At 41.9% G+C, this 13,443-nt stretch overlaps 1 protein-coding gene and 1 pseudogene across 2 annotated transcripts in view; one reads left to right on the top strand and one right to left on the bottom strand.

Annotated features, from left to right (window-relative positions):
* Window positions 1–13,443, bottom strand: part of DERA (deoxyribose-phosphate aldolase) — a 97,645-nt gene that overhangs the window by 33,512 nt on the left and 50,690 nt on the right. For both annotated transcript variants that reach the window (XM_059682303.1, XM_059682302.1), the window contains exon 6: window positions 13,088–13,216. In XM_059682303.1, coding sequence (XP_059538286.1) covers window positions 13,088–13,216 — 129 coding nt within the window. The remainder of the gene's footprint in view (window positions 1–13,087; window positions 13,217–13,443) is intronic.
* LOC132227345 (ras-related protein Rab-32-like) lies at window positions 10,462–11,827 on the top strand (annotated as a pseudogene).

Raw genomic sequence — 13,443 nt, 5'->3', positions numbered from 1 at the left:
GATTACTGATGCTTGTAGCATTACTCACTCTGTCTTGGACTGTTTGAAGATCTGTATTTTTATTACAAAGTCTAATAAAAATAAAGTGAAAAACCCATAGGTCCCCAAACGGATTCTGGCTTGGGTTGTATGTCACTCCTTTCCAATCTAAAAAGTATTCCTTTCTGCTGTTAGTCTCTGTCTCTTGCTCATAAGCAAATTTATCTCCTAATGCCTCATTCTTTATTTTAGCCATTAATCTCCCATTGAGAACCTTACCAGTGCTTTTTGCAGATAAAAATATTTAATATCTACTAGATTTCCCCTACCTACAAAACCATCCAACATTGTTTACAGGGGGGGGGGGAAATCCATCTTTTGTACCTGAATTTAAGTTTGTTGGTTTGACTCAAAGTCTTTTTCTCTGACTTCTTCGGGTCTTTTTATGGGAAATAATAGAACCACAATGCAAGAACCCTATTTCTCTTTGTTATGAATTGAACTGTGCCCCCCCCACCCCCGCCAGACCCCCAGTTCCAACCCCCAGTCCCTCAGAAAGTGACCTTGGAAACAGGGACACTGCAGATGTAATTGATTAATTAAACATAAGGTCTTACTACATTGGGTGGGAAATGAGACAACTGGTGTCCTTATAAGAAAAGAAGAGACACTGGGAGAAGATGGCCACATGATGACAGAGGATTGCCAAATATTGCCAGCAAACACCAGGGTCAAGAAAAGGCAAGGAAGGATTCTCCCCTACAGATTTCAGAGGGAGCAGGACCCTGCAGATACCCTGATTTCAGACATCTACACTTCAGAACCATGAGACTACATTTCTGTTGTTTGAAATCACCAGTTTGAGTTAGTTTGTTATACAGCACTAGAGGCTCTGGGCACAAAATTCATGCACTTGGGGGGAGGGGGTCCCTCAACCCAGCCTGCACCCTCTCGCAGTCCAGGAGCCCTCGGGGATGTCAGTCGGACATAATTAGCAGTGCTACAGAGGCAGGAGAGGCTCCTGGCACCGCCGCTACACTCACCAGCCATGAGCCTGGCTCAGGGCTTCTGGCTAAGTGGCGCTGCCCCTGTGGGAGTGCACTGACCACCAGGGGGCAGCTCCTGCATTGATCGTCTGCCCCCTGGTAGTCAGTGTGTGTCATAGCAACCAGTGGTTTTGCTGTTTGGTCAATTTGCATATTGGCCTTTTATTATATAGGATTCCTAAGAAACCAATATACTCCTCCTTCCCCATTGTTTTCACATTTTGGAGCCCTGTCTATTTCACACATGCATGCACACAAACACACACACACACACACACACACACAAGAAGCATCCCTAATGGTTGCTAAGTGACACTTACTCTAACAGTAACTCTTTCAGGTTGACATCCAGCTTGTGATTTGAACATCTACCTCCTGATGTGGCCCATCCAATTTCTTATACCAGGCCAACTCCATCGTCCATAACTTCTTTCTTTTTTGTAATATATTTTTGTTGATTTCAGAGAGAGGAAGGAAGAGAGATAGAAACATCAATGATGAGATAGAATCATTGATCAGCTGCCCCCTGCATGCCCTACACTGGGTATCAAGCCTTAACCCAGGCATTTGTCCTGACCAGGAATTGAACTGTGACCTCCTGGTTCATAGGTCAACACTCAACCACTGAGCTATGCCAGCCAGGCTTCCCATAACCTCTTAAAGTTGGACCCTCCTACCTTGGGGTAATAAAGAGCAATCATCTTTTTCCAGCATGTGTGTGTGTGTGTGTGTGTGTGTGTGTGTGTTACAAGTATTTGAATATAACATCACAACCCCAATGACTGCTCTCTTCCTAAATAAGACATCCACTTTCCTTCCAACCACTCTTCATGGGAAGGTTTCCATTTCCCCCTTCCATGCTGAGGGACTCCTCTGCATATGCTCCAATACCATTCCTCTCTCCCATCCCCTTTAATCTCACCCCTTCTGCTTCCTCACCCTCAGACTGCCCTCAGCTTTGACATCTCTCCTCCTCCCTCGTCCGATGGACAAGAGGAAGAAAGGTCCACTTTTCCTGTCACTCCCTAACTGTTCTCTCAGTACCCCCGGTGGGGGAATTTGAAAACAAACAAGAACTGGATGTGAACTTTAAGAAAATATTTGATTAAAAAATATCCAATGAGTTGAAACCATAAGGTTAGAATCCCTTTCTCACCTTGGATCCCCCCCCACTTCCACCTGCTGGAAAAGAACTCAAGAGCAGCTGTTAAGTCATGACCTTGCTAATATTCCCAGTGCATCACCATGGCACCATCTGAGGAACAGGTAAACGCACACACACAAAACAATGGGAGTGTCTGAGGTGAAGGTGTTCTTGGCATCCTTTCCCTTCATTTCAACAAGGATTTACTGTGGGCCTATCATGGGCTGGCTTTTGTTTTTATGTTTACTTAGGTCTATCACCCCCTAAGTGTTTCTCCAAACACAGTGTCTCCCTCCTGTCTTACTTTCCTTGTCCTTGATAGAAAAGTACAGTTCAATATATAAATCTCATTCAGTGACTAGAAATACATCTGTGCCTCCAAAGGTTAAACACAGCTTATATACAACTTTACATACAGATCAATTGCAGGGTGGAGAACAGGATTGTGCAGTATCTGAAGCATGGAATTTGGAGTCAAGAGACCTTCAGAATTCTGCACATCCTCAATGTATAGCCTTGGTCTAGTCACTTAACTTCTGAGCTTCAACGTTTCATCTACTAAAAGAGAAGGTACTTCCTTTATTTCCCTTTTAGAACAACTGCAAAAAGAATATGCAACCTTCACATGATTTATTAACCTTTATTTCCTCATTCAACAAATATGTATATCAAGTATACCCATTCAAGAATTCTAATTTCCCAGCGTTTAAGAGTTTGCTAGTAGATCTGTAACCTAGCACAGACATTAAATAATAATAACCAAAGTTAATGTGTCAAGAATTAAAGGCAAATGAATAAATAGCACATCTCAGAGATAAGAGCAAATGTCTACAGATCTAACATCTATGTCATGTATCACAATTTCACTGAGGGAAAAAAATTGCTTAAGGTTTGTTTTAATGGGAAAATATTGATTAGACATTTTAATTTTATACATGTTGTTTACAAATATATCTATTAATGCCCCTTTACCTAATAACTGAACTCATCAGCAAGCATTTCCTAGGCCTGTGTATTAGCCTGTGTACCCATGAACTTAAACCAGCATGGCTCAGTGGCTGAGCACTGACCTATGAACCAGGAGGTCACAGTTCAATTCCCAGTCAGGGCACATGCCTGAGTTTTGGGCTCAATCACAGTGTGGGGCATGCAGGAGGCAGCCTATCAATGACTCGCTCTCATCAATGATGTTTCTATCTCTCAGTTCCTCTCCATTCCACTATGAAATCAATAAAAAAATATATATATATACACTTTTAAAAAAAAGAAATAAGGTCGGTTACATTTTTTAAATTTTCACACAGTGAAATTTTATACAGGCCAGTATATACCACATAAAAAACTAGGCTTATAAGCTTCTTCTTTTCTTTCTTTCTTTTTTAACCCCAGAAGCCAAGCCACGAGGAGGTAAAGTGCTTTCTGTGCAAATGTATAGACTTACCCTTCTTTTAACATGATATGCATATACTGGATTCACCATCAGTAGCGCCTTCACTGTTGGGAGGCCAGGGAATATAACCTCCCTTCCACAAAGCTCCTGATCTTGCACTCCGCAGAGGACAGGGAGGGCGTGGGTGCATGGGGGTAAGCTCTCTGAAATTTTTGCCTGGGGGTCTGAATTTAAATTTACTCCCTGAATGAGATGTCAAGGTAATTAGTGTTTGCCCTATAAGTGCTGTCATTTTCAGGGCTAGTTTAAGAAACTGCAAATAAATTTACACTTTAAATCCTTTAACTCTTAACCTAACACATGTCTACAGTCTTATGCTTTCCCCACTGATGAACTTTCCATTGCAGCACACCTTTTCATAAATTGAAATGCTTTTCCCATGAAAAGCAAATATTAAAAAAAAAAAAAAGAGCTGGAACACTGCAGGGGTCAAATGTGCCATCTGGATCAATATTCCTTGAGTATGCAAAGATTTGCAAACCTAAGACAAGGACTCTGTGACCTGTGACAATTTTTAGAAATACAAAGCTACACTGTCATTTACTCTACTATCTGATTCATATTTAAATTTCTATAACTGTCTTTTTAATTCTTAGATGTTAATTTGATATTAGTCACAGCATCTTTATAGGGTTTTGGTTTCCTTCCGTCATAGCAAGTTTCCCACTATTTTGTCCCTTTACTTCAGTATTTTTTTAATGGCCTCCCTTATATATTATTTCTCTGCTTCATCTCATTGTTCCCGTATGATTTTGATCTTATTGGGTTAAATTTCGAATATTCCCTCCCCTGGTTCCTAGTTTTGTGTTGTTGTTTTCCTACACATTATAAAATCCCAGCCAAGTTCCAAACTCATTTTGTATTCCTTCAAGGTCTGCGTTTCTCAAGCCCCATATTTTCGTATTAGTGCTCTTCCCACAGATCTTCATCAGCAATTCAAACCTGATGACATTATGATTGCATCTTCAGTGTTTTTCTCCTCCAACCTTATTTATCAGGCCTGCATTATTTCCAAAGATAAGGTCTAGAGTAACTTCAGAGCAGAGCTTGTTAACTGTTGCATGTGTGCGAACAGCCCACCGTTCCTGAAAGATAAAGACACTTTTCTACATCCTGGCATTATTCTCAACCTGTGCACTTGCTGGGCTGAAATCCCTTAGCGGAGACCAGTCTGCTTTTAGACTTCTCTTTTCTGTAAGCATGTTTCCCTTTCTGTCTTACTTCCTATCACCTTGTTCTTGCACAGTTCAATGAGAAAAAAAAAAATGTGGCTCTCCTTTCTCCTCCCTGATTATATTCCCTTCCAATGGTTTCCTCCTGCCTCACCTCCTCCTTTGTTTGTATCTCTCTCACCGCATTTCCACTAATGTAAATGGGAGATCCAGTTTTTTTTTTTTACAAAAAGCTAAAGCAAAAGGGTTTCCTTAGTGTTTTCTTGCCTCCATAACTACTTCAAAATCTTCACAAACCTTTAATGTCATGCCACTACTTAGATGGTCTAAACCAGCGGTCGCCAACCAGTGGTCCGCAGACCATTGGTGGTCCGTGAGGTCCGAAAGGTTGGCGACCACTGGCCTAAACAATGCCATGGTTATATAATCTCCCGCTCAAGGTTTACTCTCAAAATAGCATGTCCAAACTCTACAAAGCTGTCGCACATGTGGAAAGATGAATCTAGATCAGCCGTGGGCAAACTACGGCCTGCGGGCCAGATCCGGCCCGTTTGAAATGAATAAAACTAAAAAAAAAAAGACCGTACCCTTTTACGTAATGATGTTTACTTTGAATTTATATTAGTTCACACAAACACTCCATCCATGCTTTTGTTCCGGCCCTCCGGTCCAGTTTAAGAACCCATTGTGGCCCTCGAGTCAAAAAGTTTGCCCACCCCTGAAGATCTTCACATTTCACTTTCCTGTTTTCTCTTTTCCTTACATCGCTATCTTTCTTTCCTATTCATTCAAATATTCCGAAATATTGTCTCAGGCTCTCCTAGATGTCAGGCACATAATAATCACAGGAAATACAAATAAGTGAGATTTAGTCCTTTGTCTCAGGGAGGTTCACAGTTTTGCAAAAAATCTAAAAAAGTAGAACAACTGATGGAAATACTATCTGGCAATGCTACTGGTATTTACAACTGTCCTAGGAGCACAACAGTATGAACAATTAATTAATTCAGCTTTTAGAGGATCATGGAGAGATTTGACAGAGTTTGGAAATTTTATTAAAAGCTTTAAAAACAGTTAAGGGGAGGAGGGGGAAACGCTAGAACAGACAGAGAAAATAATAAATAACAAAGACAGAAATACCTGGAGTATTTCCAAATATCAATAATGACCATATGGAATAGAAGCAAAAATATCCTTTGAACTGCTGTTCTTATTTTACCACAGGAGAGCACCTACCTCATAGAGTTGTTGTGAAGAGTAAATAAAAACATACATAAATCCCCTAAGTCGCTGGCATATGGTAAATGCTCAAAAAATGTGAGCTGTTATTGTTTTATTCCAGATCACATTTTTAATATGTCATCTTTCTTCTTCCCCCTGGTTCATGGCTTGGTTTTGGGTCATTGTGGCTGCTGAATAAGTGATTTCCAGCTAAGTGACATTTCATTTGGATACACATCTAAAGAACTGAGGTGGCTGCTATAGCCCCCAGAGTAAAAGAATGGAGAGAGATGACAAATAAACATAGCTGAGATGTGTACCATAAAAAACGTAGCTATACCACATCTGATTGTTATTCTCAACTAATCAGACTCTTTTTACACCTTTCTTTTTCAAGACAGAGTCAAGAGTTGACAAAACGAGTTCATATCTTCTGGTAAGATTCATTGAACAATCCTACCAATATAGTAAGCTTTGGGATTAGTACAGAATGAAATACAGCTCAATATCTTACGTTTCCTAAAGCTACACCAAATGACTTTGAAAACTGAGGTTCTGAATAATGCTTTGTAATAGTCTAGGGGGAAAATAGATTCAATTATGTTCCTTCCCTATTGAGGTGGGATGGGGTAGGAAGGTATACTAATATTTTTTAGTAACTTGCAAAGTATTTAACTTATAGTTTATAATGTAGTCACACAAATTACTTTATTTCAATTGATAATCAGATTAATGTGTTTGCTCAAGGTCACAAAATGTGCAAGACAGAACAAGAGGGCAGGTCTTTGTACTCCAATGACCATGCTTCTTCCCCTAAGACATTTTAAAGATTCCTAAACAAGATTAAAGCAAGAGTAGGATACTAATCATTTACTTAACCCAAAATGCAAATACCCTGGTTAACTACGTTTTTATACTTACAATGATGTGTATAATACCAGACTAACATAATATCTCTACTTTATCTCCAGAGAATTATTTTTGCAATAATCTAAATGGCTATCAAAATTAGAAGATAAAATATGAATGTAAATGATAAACTTCCTTTCTTTTAAGATTTTGAAACTAAAATAATTCAAAAACAATGGCAATTAAAAAAAATTCCAGACACGACGGAGTGTTACCAAGACTTGCCTTCTTGCTATAAATAGCTTTACAACTAAACAAAATATATAAGGCAACTATTTTCAGGCACTGGAAAATTGGCAGCTTAAGATAGATTCTAAGATAATCCAGATATATATTAGCAGTTTGAGGACTTAAAGGAAAACATAATCTCAATGAGTGAATAAATAGAAAAGCACAGCAGGGAAATAAAAATTATAATAAATAATACAATGGATATTCTAAAACTAAAACATGTACAATAGCCCTGGCTCGGTTAGTTGGGCCTCATCCCAGATTCAATTCCCAGTCAGGGCACATGCCCAGATTGTGGGCATGATCGCCACCAGGGGGCATGGAGAAGGCAGCCAATTGAAGTTTTGTTTTCACATCGTTGTTTCTCCTCCCGTTCCCTTCCCCTTTCTCTAAAAATTAATTTTAAAAATCTTCTTAAAAAATAAAATAAAATATGTACAATAGCATCAATTTCACTGGATGGGCTTAAAATTGAGATAGAAAATAAAGGGAAATTAGGAAGTATTTTAAACTAAAAAATTACAAAATGAAGCAAAAAACTGGCTCTTTGAAAAGATCAATGAAACTGGCAGACTCCTAGCAAGGCTCATTTTCTACCAAAAAAACAACAACAAAAAACAAAAACAAAACAGTAATAACAGCAATAATGACCAATCTATAATAATAAAAGCGTAACGGCTAATTAGACCAGACATCCTTCTGGACAACTTTCTGGATGAAGTTGGGGCTGTGAGGGAAGCCCGGGTCCCGGGTGCCAGAGGGAAGCTGGTGCTGGCAGCCGGGGAAAGGAAGGCCTACTCTGGCACGAATTTCATGCATCAGGCCTCTAGTAAAAGGAATAAAGAAGTATATATAACCACAGATCCTGTAGACATCAAACTAATGTCCTGTAGACATCAAACTTCTAAATAATTTTAGAAACAACTTTATATCAGGAAATTTATCAACTCAGCATATTTGTACAATGGAAAACGTCTAAGCAAACTCATACACAGAACAACATGGATACACCTCAACCTTATTATCTTTGATCAGGGGGAGACAAGCACAAAAGTCTCCATGGTGTTCTAAAACTAGCAGAGCTAATTTACGGTGGGAGATAAAATCAGATCAGTGCTTGCATGTGGGGCAGAAGGTGAGAAGTGGAATTCACTGTCAAAACTCATCACAGCCCTAACTGGTTTAGCTCAGTGGATAGAGCATCAGCCTGCAGACTCAAGGGTTCTGGGTTCGATTCCGGTCAAGGGCATGTACCTTGGTTGAGGGCACATCCTCAGTAGGGAGTGTGCAGGAGGCAGCTGATTGATGCTTCTCTCTCATCGATGTTTCTTACTCTCGGATTATCCCTCTCCCTTCCTCTCTGTAAAAAATCAATAAAATATATTTTAAAAATAAAAACAAAAAAACCCCATCACATTGTACACTTAAACACCTGAACTTTATTGAATATAAATTTACTTCAATAAAAGTGATTTTTGAGAAAAAAAATTTTAAATATCACAAAAATGGGAAGCATTGTGAATTTAGTTCAATTTTTTCTTTAATTCTTTGAAATTTTAAAATTACTTCTTTTCTACTATATTCCTTCTTAACATAACAGGAAGCACAACTGTGGGCCAGGAAGTATGCTAGAAGCTTCCACACAGGCCACTTCACAAGGTTGTGTCTTTAATTCATGCCAAGACCTAGCACGGTGCCTTGAGAGACAGAAAAAAACAATAAAGCTGGAACCAGAAGACTTGGGTTCAAATAATGACCATATGTGATCTCTTAGTTTCGGGACTGTAGACAAGAGACTTAATTTTAAACTTCATCAACTAAAGGAATGATGTGAAGATTAAGAGATATTAAAGTAGACAATGGTTAAATGAAGGACATAAACAACAACATGGACAGGGAAGGAGTAGGCAGGAAGATACAGGGGAGAGCCTGTTTCAAATCAGGTATTTGTCTGTGCACAGGTAGAGGAAAGGGTGGAACAGAGGCGCCAAGTGTGATGACTTAATACCATGTTCCTGTCATGAGCAGTGGGTGCAGTGATTAGGAAAGGGCTGGCTGATGTCCCAGAGTGAATATACTTTCATTATGTCCTGAACAACAGCATTCTGGGCTAGCAATCTCTTGTCCTGACAAGGAGCGTGAAAAGGGAGGCTCCTTGTCCACTTAAGACTCCAAAGGTGGGTTCCTAAGAGTTGCGGACAGTCTTCTATTACTACACATCTTTTAAGTGCCAACATGATTGATGACCACCCACTCTTTCTCATCCTTAGGTTTTCAGAGATTCTGCTCTGAATGAGAAAAGATCTGGATACAGCAGCAGTGAGCAGAGCATCATTCATGCCTAGTAGGCTGACCTTCAGTAGAGTTTCAGGGAACAATGTTAGCCTGACAGAGTATCCTAAAAGTACATGAGTATAAGAATCTGGACGGTGGCCCTGGCCAGTTTGGCTCAGTGGATAGAGCGTCGGCCTGCGGACTGAAGGATCCCAGGTTCAATTCTGGGCAGGGGCATGTGCCTTGGTTGCGGGCACATCCCCAGTGGGGGGGGGGGGTGCAGGAGGCAGCTGATCAATGTTTCTCGCTCATCGATGTTTCTGGCTCTCTATCTCTCTCCCTTCCTCTCTGTAAAGAAATCAATAGAAAATATTTTTTTAAAAAAATCTGGAGGGTGACTTCAAAGACGCCCGGATTTAAGACCTAAGAAATCTCCTATCTTCACCCAAATATGGAGCCACTTGTAGGGCACCTAGAACTTCAAAACTCGATCACAGAGCAGTGCGACAAGTTATCTGACAGAGGTTTTAACAGAATGCGACAGGGGCGCACAGAAGCGATAATGAACCAAGTGGTGGGGAAAAAGCAGTGCTGGGACACATTCTCGAGAAGAGTGACACCTGTGCTGAATCCAAAGATGCTAAGAAGTTATTTGGGCAAAACATATTTCAAGGCAAGGGGCACAGCACAAACACTCAAAAGGGTTGGACGGTGACATTCACAGAAAACTGCAAGCAATTCCACAGAACTGGAGCATATGGCGTGAAGGGAGAATGGGGAGATGGCAGAGGCCCAGGCAGGGTCTTGGGAATGACCACTTTAAAAATCAGGCTGAAGGAACTTGCAGTTTACCTTGAACCTGAAGGAAAGTCATTGCAGGCTTTTAAGCAAGAAATACCGCAATCAAATAGATCATTTCTGAGAGATCATTCTGGCAACACTGTGGCGAACAGACTCGAAGGGGACGAACGCAGATATGGGGACAGTGAGGAGCAGCGGAGAGCGGCCCGCAGGAGGAGAGGGGCCCGGGCGCTGATGGTGGGCGGCGGGGCCGGGGACCTGGGCGGTCGGGGGGCGGTCGCCGGAGACCCACGAGCACCTCTTCAAGGTGCTGGTCATCGGCGAGCTGGGCGTGGCCAAGCCCAGCATCATCAAGCGCTACGTCCACCAGCTCTTCTCCCAGCACTACCGGGCCACCATCGGGGTGGACTTCCCGCTCAAGGTCCTCAGCCGGGACAGCCGGACACGGGTGCGCCTGCAGCTGTGGGACATCGCAGGGCAGGAGCGGTTTGGCAACATGACCCGAGTCTACTATAAAGAAGCTGCTGGTGCTTTTGTAGTCTTTGATATATCGAGAGGTTCCACATTTGAGGCCGTCTTAAAATGGAAAAGTGACCTGGATAGTAAAGTCCATCTTCCAAGTGGTGGCCCTATTCCTGCTGTTCTCTTAGCTAATGTATGTGACCAGAAAAAGGAAGGTAGCCAAGTTCCTGCCCAGATGGACCGGTTCTGCAAAGAACATGGCTTCACTGGAGGGTTTGAAACCTCCGCAAAGGACAACCTCAACATAGAGGAAGCAGCCCGCTTCCTGGTGGAGAACATTCATGAACCAGCAAAGCTTTCCCAATGAAGACAACGATGGGGACATATTAAACTGCACCAGGAGACCTTGCCAGCAGAGAGCAAATCCCCGTGTTGCTGATGTGGCTCCAGCTCCTCTCCTGCTCGCCAGATGCAGCCTGACTTGATTTCTCCATTTGGAGCAAATTCCTGAGAAGGGATTGAGGTGGTGGATGCCCTGCTCTGTGATCGTCCCAGAGCTGTGCTTAACATGACCGTGAGGGCACTCGGGGAGCCTTAGCTGAAGTGGGTGTCGGTGTCTACCCTGAGCATGGCTCTACACCTTAGAGGGAGCACTTGGGCTTCTCTTGCTGTTGCTGCTGCCGTCAGGTGCAGGATAATGTTTACATCCTTCTTAACATCTTTGAAAATGACAATGCTCAAGATCTGGTACGAGTTGCACGTTGTGGCTCTTAGTGTAAGCGCTGGGGTGGTAATAAACTTTCCCAGCAGTCTTACAGTGATTGTACGAGCCTATATTTTTGTATTCTATCTTCACTTTTGAGGGAGGCTTTTAGACTGTTAGCCACAGAAGGCTTGAAGTTTCTGTTTAGCAAGGTTTTCCACCTCAAAACTTCTAACTGGAGCTAGTTTTATCAGATCTGTAACAGTCATGGTCAAGGAAAGGGCCTATTCAAAGGTTAGACCCAAGGTCCCATAGTATGAATTGTGAGAGAAACAAGGTCGTGTGGTTTTATATAAAGTTCTGGGCACTTAAAATATAATCCACGAAGAAGGTATGTCTGGCTCACAATATTTGTATTACCATTCAATCCAATTAGAACATGCCGGAGTCCATTCATTGTCTTCACTAGCTGAGTTTAGACAGAGACCCCCCAAAGCTAGTAACCTTTGAAGTCCTAGCAAAGGTCAGAACTGTGCACCACCCAGTTAATCTAGGAACCACCCAGTTAATTTAGGTAATAATAGTTGAAGCATCATCCCCACCTTAGTTCCCTTAATTCCTTAGATACTTGTGTAGATCCTTGTTGATTATTGTTGATCAGATACTCGGCCCATTCCTGGAAATCATCTACTGATGCGCTAATCAGATACTCTGTATATTCCTGGAAATTGTCTGCTGATCCATGTGTCATTGAAATCCCCTTACCTCAGGCTACCCCGACCTAAATAAAAGATCGGAGCAGCCTGAGCATCGGTGGAAGTCCTTCGGGACTTGCCCGCCTGGTCCCCCAATATTGCAAAATTATCTCGTGTCTTTTTCTCTCATTTGTTGTGCGGCTCCTCTTTCAGATACCGAACCCTACTCCACGCAGAACGTGGAGGGAGTGTTACTCGACAGAGCAGAATAAATATTTAAAAAAAAAAAAGATATGGGGACAGTGGTCAGGAGACTGCTGTGGAGATCCCTGTGGGAGTGACAGTGGCCTACCACAGCAGCACGCAGAATGGAGAAGAGATGCAGTAGATACAGTAAAGGGGTCGAACTCCCAAGACTTACTCACTGGTTCATGTGCCGGTGAGAACGAGAAGGAATCAAGCAGGTCGCAAGCTTAAATGGACAGGCCTTCTGCCCGCCAAAGGAGAGAACAGGCCAACTTCTACGTGAAAGGATCAAAAACAATGATTCGGCACTGAATTTCAGAAGAAAGAATTAACACAAAAGCACGGGTTTCCTTAGACAGCATGGATACTCTATCCCCACGAAAAAAATCAAACACTTAAATTCACAGAGAGGAATAAGCCAGAGTTAAAGAAATCCTGTCTAACATGCTGATGAATGAATAATCAAAGAATAACGCAGTAGGCAATTCACTAACAAGAGAGCCATCTACTGCCATATCAGGATAGTGCAGCAATGAAATGCCAACCAAGAGTGTGGAAGGAAGCCAACTGTTTGGACACTTCACATTGTACATGTAGTCCCAAAATATTTGACATCCCGCCCCCCCCCTCCACCGCCCGCCCCCAAAATCCAAGTGGTTAGCACTTTTAGCAAATAGCCAAATGTTTTCACTTACTTGTTTCACCTAAAAACATCAATTCAATTGATATGATCATTTGAATAGAATATGCTTACCTGCCATCATTGCTATCATGCTGGCTTTATAGACATTAGTGAGCGATCCAAGTTCTCCTGTTGCTAAGATGGTTTTGAGATGCGCCTTCCCACAGGCCTTGCGGAACTGACGAATCTCATCATACAGGGCTGGGGGAGGAAATAATTGAGGCCGTTACAAAGCAGGCAAGTGATAACATGACTTGGCAGCCGTTTAGAGCTGGTAGAGCCCATCTCAGATTTAGGAAATATAAAACATTTGTCACTTTCTCAAAATCGCCCCAATTTAATATCGCCTAGAGCATTCTGTTGCAGTTCACATTCTGTTACAAGGAATGCTTAGTTTGCTACCACGAAACAGTTTCCAAGCCCTGGCC

This window comes from Myotis daubentonii, chromosome 2 (genome assembly GCF_963259705.1).
Source record: "Myotis daubentonii chromosome 2, mMyoDau2.1, whole genome shotgun sequence".
Lineage (NCBI taxonomy): Eukaryota > Metazoa > Chordata > Mammalia > Chiroptera > Vespertilionidae > Myotis > Myotis daubentonii.
Note: the sequence above shows the minus strand (reverse complement) of the source record. Positions and strands in the feature narration are given on the sequence as shown.